General features: G+C 50.6%; 1 protein-coding gene across 3 annotated transcripts; it reads right to left on the reverse strand.

The window, feature by feature from the left end:
* Positions 1–240: 240 nt before the first annotated feature.
* NFAM1 (NFAT activating protein with ITAM motif 1) lies at positions 241–18225 on the reverse strand. Of its 3 annotated transcripts, XM_083845016.1 has the most exons (8): positions 15551–18225; positions 14918–15025; positions 14721–14790; positions 12303–12641; positions 11415–11524; positions 8771–8869; positions 4520–4606; positions 241–1828 (listed from the first exon to the last, which is right to left on the reverse strand). In XM_083845016.1, exons 3-8 carry the CDS (start codon positions 14773–14775, stop codon positions 1769–1771), a joined length of 750 nt encoding a protein of 249 aa, XP_083701142.1. In that variant the 5' UTR covers positions 14776–14790; positions 14918–15025; positions 15551–18225; the 3' UTR covers positions 241–1768. The 3 variants fall into 3 exon arrangements, with proteins under 3 accessions (XP_083701142.1, XP_083701144.1, XP_083701143.1); XM_083845018.1 differs by lacking the exons at positions 241–1828; positions 4520–4606; positions 14918–15025; positions 15551–18225 and adding an exon at positions 4631–6371 and having other exon boundaries at positions 14721–14911; XM_083845017.1 differs by lacking the exons at positions 241–1828; positions 4520–4606; positions 14918–15025; positions 15551–18225 and adding an exon at positions 4631–6374 and having other exon boundaries at positions 14721–14911.
* Between the last annotated feature and the right edge of the window lie 3177 nt (positions 18226–21402).

Genomic DNA, 21402 nt, shown 5'->3' on the forward strand with positions numbered 1-21402 from the left:
AAACACAAAAACCAAGCAGCGTTACTTTGAAAGTTTTAACTCTTCATCTAATCCACCACCTTCCACTGAATATTTTATCGCTATACTGCAACATATTTATAATTCATCTCATCATTCTTCAAATTTGGTAAGGAAAGAAAATATTATACCTGTGCAATCCTTGTAATTTTTTTTTTTCCATGAAGACAAATGTTTTCTCCTCATTTATATTTCTGGTCACATTAGTAAATACTAAAATTGTTGAGTTCAGAAATATTTATTTATAATTATTACGATCATTTAACAAATGGAAGACAGGTCTAATAAGCCATGCTGTCTATTCATTGCTATTTTTGAAATGAATTCCTCAACACTGGGAAGAGAAAAAGCATTTTCCTGTGGTTAAAGTCCAAATTGCATGTTTGAAATCTCTTCTAATAAAAAGAGCAAAGCAATAAGCGGATTATCTCTTTAAACATAGTATAGGAAGGTTGGAGGCCCCGGAGACATTTTCCATAGCCTCTATCTCTGATGCATAGCAACATTATCTTCAACTAGAGAGGGTCCTATGACCCTGGAGCTCAGTTTTAATTTGATCTTCTTATTTAAAGAGGTTTCTATGATTCCTCTCAAGTTATGCTACGTATTGTTATTTTGGGTTGGTTTTGTTTGGTTGTTACTTTGTTGTCGTTTTTTTAATCTGAGATAAAACAGCCTCAGCTTTTTGATCCACTGGTTTGATCACGTTATATGGATATTTAACGTAGCTTCTTCCCTATCAGAACTAGGATATCCATCAGCACAAATGGTAGGCAAGTCCCAGTTGACAGGAGAGAGAGGAGCAGTAATAGAAAATTCATCTCTAAGACCTCCCTCCTCACTCCAGTTGTTATAGATTTCAGAACTGGGGAAACTCGGGAGCTTGGCTTGAACATCTCTGGAACCTGGCCCCAGATCTGTTCAGCCCCAGCAAGGCATTTTCCTCGGATTCCCAGCCCCTTGTTCCATTTCCTTGTTCCGGAAAGGGCACTGCCACTGAGACGCAGTGCCAGGCAGGGATATTTTCTCTGGCTTCCTTTTTTTCCATCTTTATCTCTGTTCATGCATCCATTCCTCACCGTATACTGCTGATATTGCTGAAGGGAAAGCATTTATTCCAAGGCACTGATTTGGGTCGGCTGAGTACGGTCACAGCAGGCATCTGTGACTACTTGATGGGATTAGCAGATTATGAGAAAGCATGTTTCACTGTGGGGTTCCTGAGAAAGGAAAAAATGGGCAGGTGGACGTTTGGATCTCAGTTAAACTATGCATGAAGGCCTGACGGCTGTGTCAGGGAAACTGTAGGCACAGGATCAGACGGACTGCTGCAGGTCAGGATTGGAAGATCAGGCCAGCAAGCAGGGAGGTCTCTGGATCGCGCTATTGCTTACAGAAGATCAAGATTCAAGTATTTCAGCCAGGCCAGGTGAGAGAAACGTGCACAGATCCCATCTGCACCATGTCTAAGCTACGTACGAGTGCTTGACAAAAACCAGCTTTTCTTTTTGCATCAAACAGCTTCGCTGCACAATATCTTCACTGCATCAATGCAGACTGAGCCCCAGTGGGATTTGAACAGATGTATTCTGTTGTTAATGCAGGGCAGTTCGGAGGGAGCCCGGGGTTCACAAGTCCCCCGTGGCTGCGCCCTGAAGTCGCTGTGGGTCTTCGCAGAGAACTGAGGATGCAGAAAGTAGTTCTGTCGTGCAGGAAGATGTCTGGTCCGCACTGAGTCAGTTTTTCCCCCTTAGATATTCTCATACAGTGTATCAGAGGATTCTTCTAGAGCTTCTTGCTTCTTAGATGTCTGCAGAATGATGAAAAGGAGGAAAAAGAAATGGAGGAAAATTATTCAAAAGAAGACGAATTAATTCTTAATCAGCAGACACTGACGTTTGCTCTGTTGGAAATGGCTATAAGTGATCCACCGCAATGGAAGCCACTACACTGAGAAATGTTGCTCCGACAGAGACGAACGTGACTAATCCAGCCCAAGGGATAAAGATGCCTCCTTTGCTTGTCACTCTTCCCCCAAAAAGCTGTCAGACAGGGAGGGGAGGGAAAATTGGACTCGGTAAAAAAAATAAATCACTCTGGATTCTGTGAAGGAGGAATTCCCTGACCTCCTCAATCCTGTTTCTTCAACAGTTGAGTCTATTCCTCACAGCCGCTCCTGGTGCAGACAAGGCGCTGACAGACTGATATTTTAAGCGCCGCGTGGCACAGGCCTGCCGTAAGCAAGGTTACACGGCAAGTAGCTGAAGTGCCAGAGGGTGAATGGAGCCCTACCTACACTAGCTTTTTCTCTGCTGCCACCACCAAAGGGAAGCGTTTTAGAAGAGCTGAGCGCGGGCACCTCCAAAGCAGGCACAGGCTCTGGAGGATTAACCCTTTGCCACCCAGGCTGGCTGGCAGCGCAGTGACAGCTCGCAAACACTCTCCCTTCGGGTGCTCTCTGCCCGTAACACCCTGTTACGTTCTGGCACAGCCAGCTGCAGGGCCGGTGTCCCAGGCGGTCAGAGCCCAGGACGGCTGAGAGGGAAGCTGGTCGAGGTGCTTGCAGCCGTACCGGGCAGGGCAGTCGAACTGTGCCGTGCAGAGAAGGCCGTATCCCTTCTGGGGGGAACCAAACTCGTTCCTGGCTTCTGGGAAACAAACTCAGAGCTGAATCCAGCCCGCCCACCTTTTCCATTTTCAGTCGCCCTTCACTGCGCGGAGATCCCAAGGCCTTGGCATCCCCTTCCACTCCCCACAGGTGCTCCTGTTTCAGAAGCCCCTTTTGGCTCCCCCTGAGGTGGGATGCAGCAGTGGGGCCCTGCTACTCACACCTCCCTACCTTCGGAGCAGCACAAGGACTGGGCACACTCTCGGTGCCTGTGAGAGCCCATCCCACACCTCTCTTTGCTTTCTCCTCCTCTGTTTCTCCCACAGAGACCACAGGAGCCAGACCCGCTTGCACACAGATGCTTCTTTGCTCATTTTGTTGCTTTGCTCCCGCTCTGTTTCACACGGCTGCTGACCCCTAAAGCAGCAGCTGAGCGGTGTGGGCCACACACAGGTGATTCAGCACAGCCCAGACAACGCCACGACAGGAAAAAACAAACACAGATACTGCATCTCCTCGCCCAGACTGAATCATTTAGAAGGGGGCAGCTGATAAAGGCGTACAGAAGAGTAAATAGGACAGGGAAGGGGGATCAGGACTTACTGTTCTTCCTACCCAACTAATTCAAAATGCAGCAAGAACACAAAAACAGGGATGCTCTCTTTCCCAGTGCATCTTACACACCGGAGTACAAGGCTGCCTATATAACACAAACCATCCTTCCCCTCAGCAGCCAGCTGCAGTAATCAGGTACCTGCCCCTGCCCCTGCCACCGCTGCTGTGGAGCCACAGCACTAACCGCAGGATGCCGGTGGCCCTGGGAGCAGAACACTCTGCAGTTAGCTCTGATGTAGAAAGCACTTGGTTTTCTTCCACCTTTTCCTGAAGCTGGGAGTTGTGAAAGTGCTTCAGAGGCTGGAAAATACTGCCCTCCATGAAAGGGAGGGTCGGTGCCAGCTGAAGCTGGCTCCATGCTGCACCCTGCATAGTTAACCTGGGGAACTTTCCCCAGCGGGACATCACTGGGAGAAGAAGGGGACATTTTTCAGGAACATTTTCTAGTGTTAGAAGAGTGAACGTATTTTTTAAGTAGATAAGAGGTCTGGAAGGCAAATGAACAACAGAGATCTGAGGACAGGAAGGAAACATTCACTGGGGTGCCTGATGCAAGCTTTGTCCCTCTGGAACAGCTGATGCTTGCCAAGGGCAGGGTGCAGGGCTGCGTGGGACCCTGGTCCGTGCCATACGGCCCCCACAATTGATCAGCGCCTGCACAGTGTGGCTACTTTCATTACGGGTGGGTTTGGTTCCTCGTCTCTAACTCATAACTCCCAGACCAGCAAGAAGATCCAAGCCCAAAATATAGCCACGCTGCCTTTTCCTGCCTCCGTTCAGGCCATCGTAGCTTCTGCTACCAGGAAATGGCTCTCAGGTGCTTAATGCCAGTGAGAGCAAAGGTGTGCCCATGGTCTGCCCCCAGCGCACAGATTCCTCTACGCTGGGGGACTTCTTAACTGCCTAAACAATCTGGAAGGGAGAGTAGTGGGGGACAGCATCTGGCCAACTCTCCACGAACGTCTGACCCTTTGAGCGGGAGCAACAATGCCAAACATCTCGATACCTTCCAGGGAACATCACACAGCAAAGCATCTGCCTGCCAGAACCAGTAACGCAGCAGCAGCAAGGGTTGTGCCGGAAGAGGGACGACACACCGCACGTGCAGCACAGCTGGCGAGTGGACGCCATGTCCCGTTTTCCCCTTTCAGTGGGGCTGGAGGTGGGGAAATAGCAGACACACTTAATGCCAGCTAGGGCCGCGGTGGCTCTGGGTTTTCTCTTCCCACGTGCCCAGCGCATAAGGGAACTCTCCAAGAACAGGGTCCCAGCCCTTACCTCCCCTGGATGATTCCTTCTGGGTTCTGGGTTCTTTGTGTTGCTCTCAAGGACAGAGTAGACCTCGACTTGCTGCGAATTCAGGCACTGCAAAGAGAAGAGAGGGTTCAAAAAAACGCTTAGGTTTAAGCACATCTGATGGCCCATTGGGTTGTTCCCCGACTCGTGCCTGACATTTCTGAGGAACCTCTGATGTCTCCAAAATTCCAAAGTTCCTGTCCTCAACGTGTGCAAAAAGAAAATCCATTCTCCCCTGAAATCTTTACAGTGCAGCTACATCACGGTCCTTTTTCAGCCTCACAGAGACAGCTTTTGATGTTACCTACCCCGTGTAAGGCAGTGAGAGAACAATGGCAATGCCCCTGCCTCCGTCCACTCCAGACCGATACAGCAATGCAAAACGGAGGCCCCTCTGCCTCCTGAACGGGTACCGAGCACCACGGGGAGCACAGGGAACAGGCGGCACCCTGCATCGCCCAGGACTGTTTAGGTGCCTGACGCCCAAAAAGCTCTTGTTTTTGGTTGTTCTGGGCACACAAGGGTGAGAGGGGAGGCTAGGCTGGGCTTCTGGAACACAAGGGCTGTTGAAAACAGGAAACCTTACATCAGGCACCATTTCTATTTATTGTCTGGTTGCCGTTTTGTTTTGGTTTGCTTTTGTTTTGATTTTTTTATTTCCAAGCCAGAACTCTCATTTCTTCGTAGAGCGAGCAAAGAATAATAATAATAATAAAAAAAAATCAATACACTCGCAGGCCCACAGACATATCCACGGTCCCGCACGGATACGCAGAGAAACACACACACATCCTACATGTGTCTGCACCCGCTGGTCCCCCAGGTAATCGTGTCACAAGAGATGCATGTCAGTTTGAGTGATGTTCCAGATCTGCCTGAAGGATCAAACATAACAATCAGGAGGACTTTTCCATGTGTGTTTCAAGGATGACAGCAGGTTGCCAAGGTGGCTGTTTCTCTGGCAACGGGAGGATGGGAGGAGCTGCAGCCGCACGAGGGGCAGATGGTACTAGTGGAGAGGCTGCAGAGGGAGCGAGGCGCCCTGCAGCACGGCGAGGGGGACCAGCAAAATACGGGGGGTCGAACTGGGGGGTCATTTGACTCCCCCCCACCCCGTCATTTCGTCGGGAGTTGCAAACGCTCAGCATCTTTTTGGGTCGTGGCCAGCGAGATCGTGGTTTAAAGAGGACGAGATGATAAAGGAGCAGCGTTTGGGAACGGGGCTGGGAACGAGCAGTGGGACAGGACGGGCTGCAAGGAGTGGGGCACCACGCAGCTCTCCCATCCCCACTCCTCCTGCGGGAGCAGCCCAAGTGTTTCACCCGTCCGCTTCCCGCTCCCGACAGCCCACTTGCCTAGAGCAGCCATCCCCAACTATTCGCCTGTGCATATGCGCGCGCACAAAATCCCATTTCCCCGTCCTCATTCTCGATTCCCTTTGTGATGCTGGCAGTGAGGACCTCGTCCTGCGCGCTCTGCTCCCCGCAGCCCGGCTCCGTGCCCCCTTGCCGTGACAGGCAGTCTCTTTCACTGCTCCAGTCCCAAAGCCCCTTGCAAGCAAGAAGCATCCTTTTGGTGCTTAACCCCCAGAAGAGACTCCCTCCGTCTGCGGGCCCTCTTCTCGTGACGGCCGTTAACAATGCCCGTCCTTTGCTGGCCAGTTGGAAAGCCGGTGTCTCCAACTGCCATTTGCAAATCAATTCCTTCCACTTGGCCACTGACCACCTGCTACTGTCGCAGCGGCGGCACGCGGGCCTCTCCTCCCTGCTGCCAGACGCTTTCCCGAAAAGCCCCTGTGCTCTGGAACCCGCCTGCGCTGCAGGAGCTCTGTTTGCTGCTGAAAAAAAAAAAAAAAAGGGAAAAAAAAAAAAAGCTTGTTTGAAGTGTAAAGCGGATGAAGCGAGGCCCTCGGATTGTTGTTTCCAAGCTGCTCATTAACTAGGCAGCCGAGCGGGAAAACGGAGGAAAATACAGATTTTGGTCCTGCCAGTGCAATGAGCTGCTCCGGGGCTGCAGGAGGGCAAAAGGGCCCAATAACGCATGGCAGCGTAGCTCTGCCCCCTCGCCCCCACACACCCTGCAGGGTTTTTTACTGCCCTGAGCTGTTTTTCACTGCTGACACCCAACCCCAAGTACCGCAAGGTAACCTGTGGCGCCTGGAAGAGGCGGCGGGGAGGGCATTTGCTCCTAGTGATGTGCAGCAGAAGGGCTTTGCAGGAGGTGTGCTAGGAGCCTTTCTGTGCCAGGGGTGAGCCCTGCTGCCAGGGAAGACAGCACAGAGCATTTAATGAGCTGCACCAGCCAGTTCGAAGCCCTTGTTTTGATGCCCAGTCCTGCCTCCTGCTGCTCCTGGTTCCAGGCCTGCAAGAACACTGCGACTCCCTGACTTTTTTCTGGACTCTGATCTGCTTTCCCCCACGGATAGCACATCTGGCATGTGCTGGCCTCCCGTCCCTTTACCTAATCCTCTTTATCTCATTACTCAAAGTCTCTTCTCACTCATCCATCCCGTTCCCTTGCCTTATCTTACCCCCGTGCCAACCACAGATTTCTGCCTCCCCCCCCAACCACGAAACGAGTGCTAAGTTCAACACCCAGTTCAACACCAACAGGACCTCACAAAGCACGGTCTCCACCCCAGGGCTCTCGCCCTCTCTTCCCCGTTACCCCCCGCGTTCCACCTCGCGGCCCCACGCTCCCACCTCCTCACCCTGTGCCACCTCTGCTGCGGGAGCTGCTGCCTCACGCCCGAGCGAGTCACAGCAGCTGCTCCACAGGGCAGCCTCGTACCCCGTAGCACGCACGAGACGATTCGAGGCTGCTTGCTGTTCTGCCGAAGGGGGCTGAGCTGCCCGCCCTGCACGCTGGGCTGGCCAAGAGCCCTGCGCAGCTGGCGGGCAGTTAGCAGGCTACGGGGCAAGGCTGCATGGGCCAGGTCTGGAGCGCTCCTGCAAGCACAGGAGCTCAGCCAGCTACCAGGACTGCCTGCGCCTAAGGCTGGCTCTGCTGGCTTGCTGTATGAGCGTTAGCGGGGCCTCCTGAACAGAACAACATGATGAAACATGTAATTAAGATGGAGCTAAGGATGCATGACGAGGCCGACTGAGCGAGAAATGGATTTGATTTTTTTTTTTTTGGTCTCCTTGCAGAAATCATCCACTTCGGCAGGAAACTTCCAAATCGGATTTTTAAAAGCCTGAATTAAAAAGAAATTACCTGATACAAATGAAAAGGTTTATAACCTGCAACATCCTTTACCCAAAGCATTGCTTTCTACCCAGAATAAACGTATCACATACAATATACAGGGCTTTCTTTTAAACCTCTACTCCAAAAACTGAAGAGCCACAAAACAGTGTCCCCCACCTGGGAAGTGAGAATGAGAAGGGGGCAGGAGTGCCTTTGTTTTCATATCTGCCCCCTATCAGATTTCCCTGCCTCCTTGGCAGGGCTTTGCTCCTCTCTGTAGTACATTCTCCAGAGCTCCACTTTGTTTAGTTTAAATGATTCATGCAGCAGAGCTTACAGGTTTTCCTTGGAGAGGCTTTTCCAGTCCTTATAGACCTCACAGTCAGAAAGGTTTCCTAATATTCAGGCAACATCCTTCTCTACTCCCTTTCATTTCATTCCTCCTCGTTTGTCCCACAGACCACGTGGAAAAAAAATAATCATTCTCTTCTTTGCTGAGTGGTCCTCCCATGGGAGTGAAAGGAAAAAGAAGGAATACATTTTAAATGGAGCTGGATGGGCTGTAAATGTGATTAGGGGTCATGGTTACTTGAGGTAGCCGAGGTCTGGGCTTGACATTTGAGGAGAGCCACACCAATCCTATTACCTCTGACGCTGCTGCTACTGGGCTCAGGGAGCGGGAGCAGTTGGTGTTCTCCAGTTTGGGGAATGGAAAGAGGAGTCGATTGGCTGAATTCTAAGTGATGAAAAGGGAAATGTTCCAAAAAGGAGACTCCCTTCACTTTCTTCCTGCCCACCAGTGCTGGAGCAGGGCTGCTGGGCATGGCGCAAGGCGTTGGCACTGGGATCAGGATGGAGACGTGCAACATGCACAGTCCCAAGAGGAGCAGAGCACAGAAGCAGGATCACCAGTACCAGGCCGACTGCTTGTTTCACATCACAATACTGGTATTTTGTCACCTCGCCTGTACCATGGCAGGTCAGGGAAAGGAGGGGTTGTACCATGACGTGGACACAAGGATGGAGGGCGATTCTGGTACTCACGTCATAAACAGGAGAAGGTGGTGGCGGGCTGGCTGAAGGAGGCCGAGTTTCTACCTTCTGTCTCAGTATATTTAGCTGGTTCCTTTTAGGACACAATACCTGCTCAGGACAAGACACCAAATCACACATTTGGAGAAAACACCACCTCCCCAAAAATGAAATGAATGCCAGAGACATGCCAAAGCCAGCAGCTCGCACACCCCCTGAGCGTTTCAGAAGCAAAGAATGCTGACTCTATGCACAACACAGGCCCTCCACTTTCCTCAAGGTAAAAGGAAGGAGTTTGACAACTGACACTGGAGCATTGGAAAGGAGAACTGGGCTCTGTCTGTATACAGAAATCAGTTGCACTGACACTAAGCTGGATGGGGGGCAGAGATATTGGACAGCACACAACAATACTGCAGGACAGGGAGAAAAGCAGGGCCACATTCAAAGTGCGAGGGGGATTTCACAGAGGCAGAATGCAGAGACTTCTGTCAGGATTTGGCTGGGAAGGTGCTAATACACAGAATCTAGGGAAGAGCACCAGGCAGACATTAATGATGCCATACAGTCAGTGATACGCTAACGTGCAAGTCCAGCACGGAGCTGAAGGAAGAAGGCCTCTTCCTCCGAAATGTTTCTTGCATCAGATGACTTCTCCTTGAACATGCTCCATTCATGCTCAGATAAGGGTTAGCCCTGCTCAGCAAGCAAGAGAAAGAGGCAGAAAAGGCAGCAGGCTTTGCTAAGTATCTCTGTTCTAATTCGGAAAGAAGTGGGATGATTATATTCACATCACATGAAAACGATGAACTGCTTTCCAGTCCATTAGTAACTAAGGAGGATGCTAAATAGCTTCTCTTAAAGATAAACATTTTTAAACCAGCAGGTCTGAGCAAGCTGTGGTGAGAAATACGGACTGTGTTCTGCAGGAGGGCAACTGTAATGACTGCCTGATCTCTCCAGGCCCCGAGGAGTGCCCGCAGGTCTGAGACTTGCTGGCCTACCTCGAAGCCTAGAGATGCCAAGCGGCAAGTCGTGACGGTGCCTCCCCCCTCATCCCCCTGGAGATGCTGTCTAGGCAGGCAGCGATGGGGGCCCATCTCCAGCCCTCACTCCTTGCCCCTCCATCTGCCTGCCTGCAAGGTAAGTCTCACGAGATTTGCAGGCCTGCCAACTGCTGCCTCTCTGTTTTCCATCTCACAAGCTCTGACTGTGCGCGCTGAAGCCTGGTGCTCCTTGGAGTCAGAGGTCGGCACCAGCAACACAGCCTCCACGTGAAAAGCCTGCTGTTGTGGTGGCAGAGGGCAGCTTGTAAGAGAAAATATGGCGGGATACACTACCTAAAAAGCATCAATCCCCAAATTCCGTTCTAAAAGACATCAGGACTATTTAAGCCAGCCTTGAGATGTCAGGAGGAGTGCAGAGGATATTGTTTTGAATGCCTGGAGGAGGCACTACTAGGAACAGCAGATTTTGCTTGGTCAACAGATATTACAGTATCACAACCTCAAAGTCTTTTCCCCTGTCTCATTCAGACCTTTGCCCCCACTTTTGGCTCTTCTTCTCCTGCTCTATATACCCTTTCTTCTCCACTTCTGATTTCCCCTTTGCCCTCTGCTTTTCCTTACCCAACTGGCCCCAGCCTGTGCCTCTAGTCTTCTCACCCCAGAGTCCCTGTCAATCCAGTCTTAACATCCTCCTCCGTGCTCTAGTACTTCCTCGCTCTGGCTCCCAGTCCACTTGCCTCCCAAGGCTCCTCTCTTCCATCCTCACAGAACTGCTGAAAGTGGAAGATGCCTCTGGAGATTGTCTAGTCCGATCCACAGCCTGCTCAGAGTCAACTAAAACAGGTTGAGCCTCAAGTCCTTGTCTCACTCTTTTTTTCCAGTCAGCTGGGACCTCTACACGGGCTTCCTTGGGACCCTTGACCCATCCTTCCCCCCCAACCCTGTCTCTTAATGTTTTATCTGCCGAGCACATGCCCAAGGTTCTGGTTCCCATGCCCTTCGCACTGCAGACTGCTGTCTTCTGTGGTGCCCATGGCTCAGGAAAGCGGTCGCAGAGTTTCCTCACAATCAGGCCATGCCTTTGCATCAGAGCAGCCCCCATCCTGAAAGAAGATGAGACATGGGGAAAGCCCTGCTCTCCCCCTGCCACCAGGGCTGCAAGAGACTTGCTTTGGTGCCCAGGGCACACTACCTGTCAGACTGACACTGTGTGGAAAGGCAGCCTCGCGTGGGCTCCTTTAGAAAACCGAGCTGATAAACTGACAAGAGCCACAACCGGCCGTACACAAACTGCAAATTTCCAGAGACCCCTCACAAGGCTGCATCTGCTTGAATATTCTCAGGGCCAGCACGCTGCTGGTGTGACTTCTTGCCCTGTGTCAGACCCTTGCTCTAAAGCAGAGCACACCAGACTCAGAATGGTTACCAGAATGTCTTTAATGGACAAATCAATAGCTCGCTTTGTCTTTTCTGTAATCTTTTTTTCTCAGAATGACTGAACTTTAAAAAAAGAAAATAAACCTGAGACAGACACCCAGCATGGAAAATTTCAGCATGGGGAGTTCCAATCCAGCCAAGTTAGAAGCAAGAGAAATAAATTCCTAGGATGGGTCACGTCAGGTATTGGTTTTTATTTGGTAATAACTTGCCTTTCTTTTCCACACGAGCAGAGCTGTTGCAATGATGCTCAGTGCAGCCAGAAGAGTGGTAAAGGTAATGAGGATGTCCCGCCCGTAGGAGGTCTCGATGTACCCTGTCCCTGTGGGAAAGAAGGCAAAAGATTCACAGTGTGAGTGGAAGTTATAATTCCGTTGTGTTTTTAACTCTGGCCAAAAGCCCTAGGAGAGCTAAACTACAGAAGCAGTAAAGGTTGTACGGATGCACACATGCTTCAAAACACAGCCTGACTGAACAGAGAGCAGCGTGCAGCTGGAGAATCATGCAAAGGAGACGGGATATAAGCAGCTGCACTTCATGTTGATTAGAGGGAGATGATATAAATATGAGAGCCAAAAAGGGTGCTAGGTAGGTAGAGGCCAGCAAAGGTCTTTAGAGATAGGGGTAGAAAGGCAGATGGTGGAAAGCACACCGGCTACACAAACCAGCAGGGTGGATACTACAGGCACCTCTGACCAGTGTAGCAAAGCTCTTTCACCACGGCTCTTCCCATTTACCCTAAGAAGTTTTTCATAGCCAGCGCTCAGCAACGCAAATCCTGCCAGTCAGCAGCATGCACGGCCGTATCACTTCTCTTTAGCATTCCTCCTGCCTTGGCCAGAAGCTCTCCCTTGTTTTCCAGTCTGTGCATCGACAGAACGACCGACCCCTTGCAGCCACATGGAAAAGGGGCAGGCATTACGATGAGCCCTGTGTGAAGCACATTCAACCCTGATGCCTTTAAGCATTGGGCATTAAGTATTATTCCCGCCCTACTTTATAGCTTGTTTGGGTAAAGGAGAACAGCAAAGATCATCTTTTCACAGCAAAGTCCAGCTGACTTTTAACTGTTCACCCTTCCTTTCTGGTTGTTCACTTACCTCTCACGAGGACGAACACTCCATTTCCCATTTTCCGGATGTCACTCCACTGGACCTCGCAATAGTAGGTGCCCGTAGAAAAGTTGCTTTCAAGTGGCATGGTTTTGTGATTGTAGGATTTGGCAATGGTCTTATTCTCCTCTCCAGGAGGGATTTGTACATTTTCTTCCCGATTGTAGATGGATGTCTTCTGACCCAGCAAATTAATCCAGTAATAGAAGATTGAAAATTTGGTGTATTTCAGGGTGTAAGGGAAGGTGACTTCACAGGGGATGGACACTTCTTCCTTGAGCAGTGCAACCTGGATTAGAGGATTCTGCTGTACGTTGACATCTCCCCCTGTAAGGGTGATAATTGTTAGCAGGCACCTAACAGCACCATAAGTCAGGAGAAAATTGCTGCCCCAATCACGTGGTGAAAATAAACATACGTCGGGAAGCATGTCTGGAGCGAGCACTGTTGGCCCTTGTCAGAAACTGAGTGATGCAGAGCACATGCCCTGTGTGATCTGCCACAACTCTTAGGTCATTGCTGTGTGATTTGAGATAGCCTGTTGCAATCACAGACTTTCCCTTTTCCCTTGTGAGCTCCTCGGCACAATGCTGGCATACAGAAAGAGCAGAAATGAAGCAGGAAGTGAACTGATTTTGTGCTGGCGTGACACTGTTTACAAAGGATGACTGGAAAGCCGTTTTCTAAGGCAAACACTCACTGGACATCCTCCGTAACTCCTGAGTTACAATCCTCTGCTTGGACGTGTACGTGTGCACGTGATCACAGTGCACCAGTGAAGGCGCTGTGTGCAAGCAGGTGTGTCAGTGGAACTGTGCATCTCTGAGACAAGAATAAGGAAGGAAATTGCACATTGTACGCTGGGCCATGAGAAATAAGACACGGCTTAATCACTCCTAACTTTTGCTGCAGTAAACGGGCAGCAAAGCACAAGAGTGGATGCTAGATACAGTAACTATCTGCAGATCTTAAATATCTGTATGTGACACTATTTCAGGTAGGGAGATGGGAGAACATGCCCTTCATGTGCTTCCTCCTTACTCGGGTCTGTTGAAAGCAATCTGTCATTGAAATTCCATAGACAATCATGTCGGGTATTGCAAGAGAGGATGAGTAAGCACAGATGGGAATCCACACCGTAGTTCACTCCCCGTTTTGCAAAATAAAAGAAAAAAAAAAAGAGAGAGAGAGAGCCATAGGCTAGTAAGGAACCTGGGGTACAGAACCTCTTGGCAACACAGCCAAGTCTGGGTTTAACATCAGTCATTCTCTGGTAGCTGATTTATTTGGCAGCTGCTACCATACCACACAGAAACCACCTTAAGAGGAAGCCTGTGCAAAGCACTGTTGTCTTTAAAAAAGGGAACTGGAAACTTGCATCAAGTCTTGTTACAAAATGAAAGACTCGGGATTCTTTCCGAGACAAGAAAATAGAAGGGGAAAATATAGAGGGAAAGTAGAGGATGGGCAGGCAAAACCATTCACGGTTTTGATGGGACTCTCTGGGGTTCAGCATCTACGAACAGGCTGATAATCAGGCGCTAATAAGGCAGTCCCAGAGCACAGCCAGGCTGGCTTTCCTGTCATCACGCAATAACGCTGCATCGCAACAGCATCACCTCTGCGTGGTGGGACTCGGCATCAGAGGAGGCAGCTCTTGACTTAACGCTACTGAATGCAGACCACTAAGGAGAACAGAGGGGTGGAATAACAGAAGGAGGGCACGAGCTCTGCCCAGAACAGACTTCAGGGAGGTAACATCACTTAAGAAAAATCCCCTACAGATGACACAGCCAGGGACAATACCCTAAGAGTAAAGAAGAGATTAGGTTACATCATTAGAAAGAGGTTCTTAGCTGTAAAAGCGACTGAGATACAATACAGTCCTAAGGGACACGGTCTTTGTGAGTGCTCAGTCCTGTGTGCACTAGATACAGCGTTATGGAAAGAAGGCAACAGAAAATCCCGCAGCCACCATGGGAGTGATAACCTGAGTAGTCTCTTCTGTGCCTTATTTTCAAAAATAATTCATCATCCTTATCCTCATCTGTACCCAGCAGAACACACATGAATGTAGTTTTTATACAAGACATTGCAAAGCATTGCTCTAACAAAACAGAGGAGAGATCCGTCTTTTTGCAGCTTCCCAGGAGCCATTACCTTGAGAAGAACATGCCAGGGATAAAGCCCAACCATTTTATTTAGGTTATATAACCCTTCTCCCATGTTCCCCCTTTCTTAAGGATTCTCTCTCTGAGCTTTGAAATGCTTAAAAGACAGAAATAGCAGCAGTGTGCAAATTCCTAGAGGGGAGCTCTGGAAATTAGAAAAAGATAGCAGCTGGAAATGCTCTAATATGAACAAACGTGAGAGTAAACAAAAGGAAAAAAAATATTTTTTTTTTACCTTCACAGAGAAGCGACCAAAGAAACAGGAAGATGACTTTTAGATTAGAGGCCATGGTAGGGTCAAAAGGCTGTAAGAAAGCAATCAGATATGAAGATCCAAAAGGCAAAAGAGATTGGATTTTGTCAGGTATTTCCACGGCTGAGGAGCTGTTTGATCCCCTCCCGTTTGTGCAGGGACAGGCGGGACAGACTCACACTGCTTTTGGCAAGCTCTTTCCGGCAGATGCAGGCTCTTCTGCTTTTCTGTCAGACTCCTCCCTGCACCGTGGTTCATTTCTCTGTACTATTATCACGGTGTTACACCTATCAGCAAGCGTCCAAAGATTAAACTGTAAGCTCTTTAACACAGAGAGCTTTGTCTTCCAATGACCGTAAAATATCACGCGCATTTAAAGCAAACTTTGTCACCATCCGTAGTGACCGAAGCCCCAAGTTGGAATATGGAAAAAGTGTGCTTCGACTGATACCTTTTGAGGTCATTTGAGGTAAACGTGGTCCAATTCAGTGAATGATTCAACTGATTCCGGAGCAACGGACAAGCTTAGAAATAGTACATTGGGATGTTTACCACAGTTTTGCAAGGATTTGTTTATGCAGTTATTTTGGAACAGCTGTTACTGATTATCTCACTGCATTGACCACCAATATTTTGGAATAATGGCATCTTACTTCAAATTATCTTACTCAAGCCGTTCATTTACATGGAGGAATCGCTAACAGTGCGACAGCGCATGGGTTCATGGCAGAGCAGCACAATCAAACTAGTTCTTCATGTGAACACTCAAGCATGAGATAACCTATTTTACCTTCAGAATGGAAAACAAGTACCTGCAGCAGCAGTCAGCAGAAAGAAACAGCCCTACTGCACTCCTTACAGCCCAGCGCTTCCCTCCACAGCCTGCTTCGAGGTTAGGTTACTGTGGAGGACGGCACTCGAATTGCAGAAGTGAGAACAAGCAGGCAGTGACTTCATCCATAACAGCTGTGATGTTTCAGATTCACATGATGCTGGCTCTAAATCAGCTTCACAATGCAGGCAAGCCTTAAGAAATCTATTGTAGGGAAATCTACGGAGAACCCTTTGAAGAAGCCCTCTCTTTGTGGGAGGATCCTACCACTTAAACTCATGAAGAGTCTTTGATTTCAGTGAAAGCTTGTTTTTACCTAAGACATCTGCAATGCAACAGCTGAGCGGTGTCTGACTCAAAAAATCTTCATGTCTGAGAGGTCTTCCCTTCTCTCCAGACAGCTTCCTCCTTTCAGACGTCTTGAGAGACGTTTGTACTGTCCACAAGAAAACACTTTGCTGCAACTTCAAGGGTGCCTGCTCACACTGCCTGCTGGATTGCGGAGACTGGTGGATAGCTGTGCAGTCTGTTCTGAGAAAGGCCTAAGACGGCAGATGAGCTTGTAAACAGTGAATAGTCAAAATCACTCTGTCTGTTGAGTTTGTATGAGCAAGGTTTGCTCCAAAACCATCTTTAGTTTACAGCGTTTTTCCTCCTGTTCAGCCTGGGACATATCCTCAGGAGGAAGGGGTCTCGACACAGGGGTGCAGTGCACAGCTGCGGCTGCTGCATTCCCCTGAGCCCAGGGACGGCTCCAGTACCTTGCAGAGAGCCCTGACAGATGGGGAGAGGAGCAAGTGGCTTTGTGTGGCTCTGCAAGGCTGGTGCAGCAGCTGCACTCCTCCAGGGAAGGTTTAGCTCAGATTAGCCAAAACGAACTCCTCTCCCCAAGACATGCTGACGTGAGCTGCACAGGGCTGGTCTCAGCTGCAAATCGCTCCTCGCAGGTCTTAACGCTGAGCAGCAAGGACAATCAAGAGCGGTAACAAGACACTGGGGGCCCACTTGGTATTTCAGATATGTAGGCACAGATCAGGCAGCTGTGGCTCTGGGGGGCTGTGGGGTCACAGTGATGCTCAGCAGTGTTTCTCAGGCCTGAATTGCATCTCAAGATAGCTGGGGGAGGGAGGGAAAAGCTACCCTCCTGTGGAAGAACTCCACTGAACAGTGAGGGCCTCCTCAGCTCTTATATCACGCTCATCCCCATGGTAGCACGCAGCTTTGCAATTTCCAGCATTGATGTATTTCTAGAGGACAGAACATGCTGCTCCTGTCAGTGATGTGTTTTAACTGTTATCAGCATTTATCTGCTTCAGGAATTCAGAGCGATAAGTGGATTAAGTGCGGTAGGTTTGTAGGGCTGCTAGGTCAACATCCTCCTTCCATCCTTTCCCTTCTCTTCCTATAAACAATCCTGTTGCCACTCTAAATGCCAAATCCTAGAAATATCTCTGTCTGGAATTTTAAGAAATATATAGTTCTAGCATTTCAAAAGAGATCACATGTAAAACTCAGCTGTGGGATTAGAGGCACACCAGGCCAGAAATACATTCGCTGCTGGAATTTGCTATGGTAGTGCCTGCTGAAAAGAAATGGTTTTGAAACGACTACCCAGCAGCTATTAACAGGATGGCATTCTGTTCCTTAGAGCCTAAAGGCAGCCTGAATCTTTGAATGTTCAATTTTAATTCAGTTGGGTTTGGGGATTCTGGACTGGAGACATAAATGGGAGGAAGATGAGAAAAAGCAGGGGAGTTGTGTGCTTTTATGACCAGCCTGTAGCAGGGCTGTTACTGATCCCCCTGAAACTTAAGTGGAAATGGGTCACTGTGTGACCTTCACCCGTACATTACAAAGTATGCTACCGCATGTGAGCTGGTCCCCGCAGCATAAGTAGGGCACGGCTTGTCCAGCTCTAGTCCTGCCACAGCACCGATTGAGAAGCTGCACCTCTGGTGCTGCAAATGCTGATTACTTCCTGAGCCTAAATACAGCATTGAGCCAGGTGCTAGCAACAGTTTCTGCCCGTGGCTGGAAAGCATCCATAAATTTCACTCAAACACTGTTAAAATCCCGTGACAGTGGCCAGCATTCCTAACTGCGAGGAAAAGCACATTGTTCTGGCGCTCAGAAACAACAAGTTTGGGCAAGTGCTGAACCTACCAGAATTGCCTGTTCACAGCTGTGTCCAACGTACACCCACAAGCAGAGGCGCACACACACACGTGCCCACACATGCCCCCACAGCCAACTCCAGGGAAAGTATTTATTCAAACAAAAAGATTGCTGCTAGCCAAGGCAAAAGCAGCGCTGCAGAGACCACAACAAAGCCTCTTTATTGCTGAAGCGTTTAACACCACAACCATCCAAAAGAGAAACACCGCTTGGCGCAGAGAAGAGCTGCAGCAACTCGACAAGCCTGACTGCAGAGCCTGCCTGCGAGCGTTTCAGAGCATTCCCCAGCACAGCAGCTCTGGATTTGCTGCCTTGTCAGAGACCGGCTCAATCCCCCATCACTGGAAACCCAGCCAGCGGCAACACACACACACCTCCGAGGATTCGCAATCTCTTTGACTCCTCTAACCCCAGACTCTGTGGCTTGCAGTTTCCCTCTGGCTGGCGGTAAGAGCGCTAGGAGAGCCAGAACAAGCAGGGCCGTACCTCTGCCAGCATTTTAGCACCGTTCTGCGTCGAGTGCCTCTCAGCAGGGCTGGATGATGCTGAGGTAAAAGCTGCCAATGCCCTCGCTACGCTTCTACCCGTTGAACTGCTCCAGGGAAGAGAACAATCAGCGACTAGAAGGGAAACCAGAAAAAGAAAGGTGTTGACACTACCGTAGGGAAGGGAGTGGGTGCTTTTATAATTCCCTTTCACCAACAAAATGAGTCTGCCTCAGAAATCACCCTGCTCCTGCTCTTCTTTTTTTTTCTGTTGCTCTGCTGGAAAGATTCCTGGGGACTAAATTATCATCACACGCCTGATATGCTCTCAGGGGCTCACACTCAGTGCCTGCGCTCCGACCTCGCGGCGTTCCCCTCCAGCTCCCCTTCGCAGCTTTCCTTTTATAGTCTCGTCACAAGCGGGATTTCGCCTCGAAGGACTTCCTTGACTTCTTGGGCTGACATCTTCCAGGAAAAAAGAAATAAATTAAAATATCCACCTGGCTCAGCCCCAGAGCCCACAGGGCAGGGGGAAACACGGGGAGGAGGTGGTGGCCGAGGGGCGGCGGCCGCGCCCTCACCCACAAGATGGCGCCGTCGCCCCGGCCGCGGGCAGCTCCGAGCCCTGCCCCGACCCCGGCCCGGCATGGCGGGGCCGAGCTCCCTCAGCCTCCCGCCCGGCCCCTCACCACAGCTCCCCAGGGAGGTCGCTGGAAGGAGCGCTGCCCCCCAGCCGTGTCTCCGAACCCCTCACAGGTGCCCCTCTGCCAGCCAAGAGGCATCTTCCCCCCTTCATTTTGACCCGCTGGCGCACAGAGTATTGGTGTTTTTGTCTGTTTTTTAAATTACTAAAAAGCTCTGAAAAGCTACTACTCCTGCAATAAGCAAGAATGACTTTTCGGGGCAGGTGAATCCTCATCTCCCTGTTTTACGCGCTCTGGCAGCGTGGCAGAAGGCTTTGTCATCTGTTCATGTGGAACGTGGGTGCTGGGCCGAGCTGGTACAGGTCACTGAGAAGATGAAGTGTGTGAAAAGCGAATGCCATGCTGGTCCCAACCCATCCCAACCCATCCCATCCCATCCCATCCCATCCCATCCCTCCCACACCGTCACTGCCCCCCATCGCAGGGAGACCTCCGTGCTTCCCGCTCCAAGCCTCCCTGCAGCCGGGCATCTCCTCTGTGCAGCAGCACTCTGTGTAGCCCCTAGAAAACAAGCACAACTAGGATCCATTTAAGGCAAAATTAATGCTAATTAACTGTAATCAACAACTCGCAGAACAATGTTTACTCAGCAAGCTGCAGCTATTGCCATAGCGGTTCGCCCGTTAGGCGAAGGTAAGCAGAAGGCGGGATACAGGAAAGGAAAATAATCCTTACCACAGGCTCCAGCACAGCCCGCTGCAATGGTGCGAAGCCAGCCCTGATGCCTGCTGTCCTCCCTTCTCACCCTTCCTCCCTCACCACAACAGCCCGTGGAGAGGAGCAGGAGCCTGCGGTTCCCCGCATGCACCGCAGACCCAGCTCGCAGCCAGCCCCGGGCTCTGGCAGTGGAGCAAGACCAGAGTGACTGAGTCATTTTGGCAAGCCCCAAGGGGCAGCAGCCCCCTGTGCGGGGAGAGGTACAGGGAGCAAGGGCGGCCTCACCTCAGGACGCCTGGGCACGGTTTGCCACTCAGTCTCAGAAGCTGTCCCTCCTACGCGGCAGGCGCAGTGGAAACTCTTGCCAGTGCTGGTGGGGAGTGAAGTTTTATTATGAATGAGACTTCTCAACCTGCAGAGGCCTCCTGACAGTGAGTGTGGGCCCCTGGCAGGGCGCTAGGCGAGAAAGCAGAGATGATGTGTACGCTGATTTTTCCTGGGAAAGCTTCTTATGTACTTTCCACCCCAAGCAAAGCACTACTAAATGGTGATGCGGCACCCGCCTCCCTCAGCAGGTCGGGGCCTTGCAATGCCATTGACCTGGCCTCAATGGAGGGAGGCTCAAATCAGTGCAAGCTCCAGCAGCTGTGGGCTCGCCCCACCAGCCCCGTGGGAGTACGAGAGCAGGAGCCCCGAGAGCAGGAGCCACGTGCGCAGCCCTCCCACAGCCACCGCGGGATGTGTCACCACCCCCGAGGTGCCACAGCTGAGCAGAGAGGCCAGGGGGAGGACGCTGGCAGCTCCTGGCCACGCTGTGTTAAAATAGGAGCCCTCTCCCTGCCAGCAGCACTGCATTGGGTGTTCGCATCCGTCCTTGAAAAGCTTGAGGGGACGGCTGCGCAAGCGCCCTGCCAAGAGAGTGGAGGGTGGGGAGGCAGGCAGGGTTGGCGGGGGGCCGACTCCTGCAGAGGGCAGACGCAGGGAGGATTATGTAGAACAAGGAGACGGGGCAGCCAGGCAGCCGCAGGACCCGTGCCTGCCAGCCACCGCCTCGCCAGATGGCCTTCTGGGCGAGCCAGTCGGCCGTGCCAGGCCCGGCTGCCCAAGCCCTGGCAAGTCGCAGCTTCTGCTTGCCTTCAGGTGCCCCATGGCATGCCCCACAGCTGCACCACACTTCCAACTCGCTCTCATCCAAGTGCCTGCGTTCCCTTGCACCTTGCCTACATCATTCCCTCCCCAGTTCTTCCCTTCACTTTCTCATGTTGCTTTTTTTTCGTTTGTTTTCTTTTAATGTCTTTCCTATTTTTTTTTTGCTTAGCTGAGACTCCTTGCTTGCCCATACAGCCTCTGGCAGCTCTCCAGCCGAGGGACCTGCAGCAAGCAACAGCAACCTCTGAGCCAGCACGGCCCCCCTGCAGTGGGGCATGCATGCAGTCGCAGCCGGCATTAGATCAGCGCCGCTCTCCTCGCGTGCACCAGGCCTCTGCCAATTCCTGGGAGGAAGGTTGGGAAGGGATTAAGTAGCTAAGTATCTTGCTGGCAAAAAAGATGGCTTTCTTTTCTATTAATTCCTCAGCTTTCCTTTTATCATGAACTGTGGAGAATACGCAGGCTGATACAGCTGTTATAGCAAACTCTCCTAGGGTAGAAAAACATCTTTAAGCCACTAGGCCCTATTCTGGCTATCCAAACTAAATAAACCACCCTGGCAAGAGCATTTGCTGAAAGAACCATCTCTTTGCTAGGATCTTTGCCAATATAGAATTGTTTTTCATTCTCTCTTCCTTCTCTCCCTCCCTCTGCCCCTTCAA

This window comes from Anser anser (genome assembly GCF_964211835.1).
Source record: "Anser anser genome assembly, chromosome: 1".
NCBI classification, from domain to species: domain Eukaryota; kingdom Metazoa; phylum Chordata; class Aves; order Anseriformes; family Anatidae; genus Anser; species Anser anser.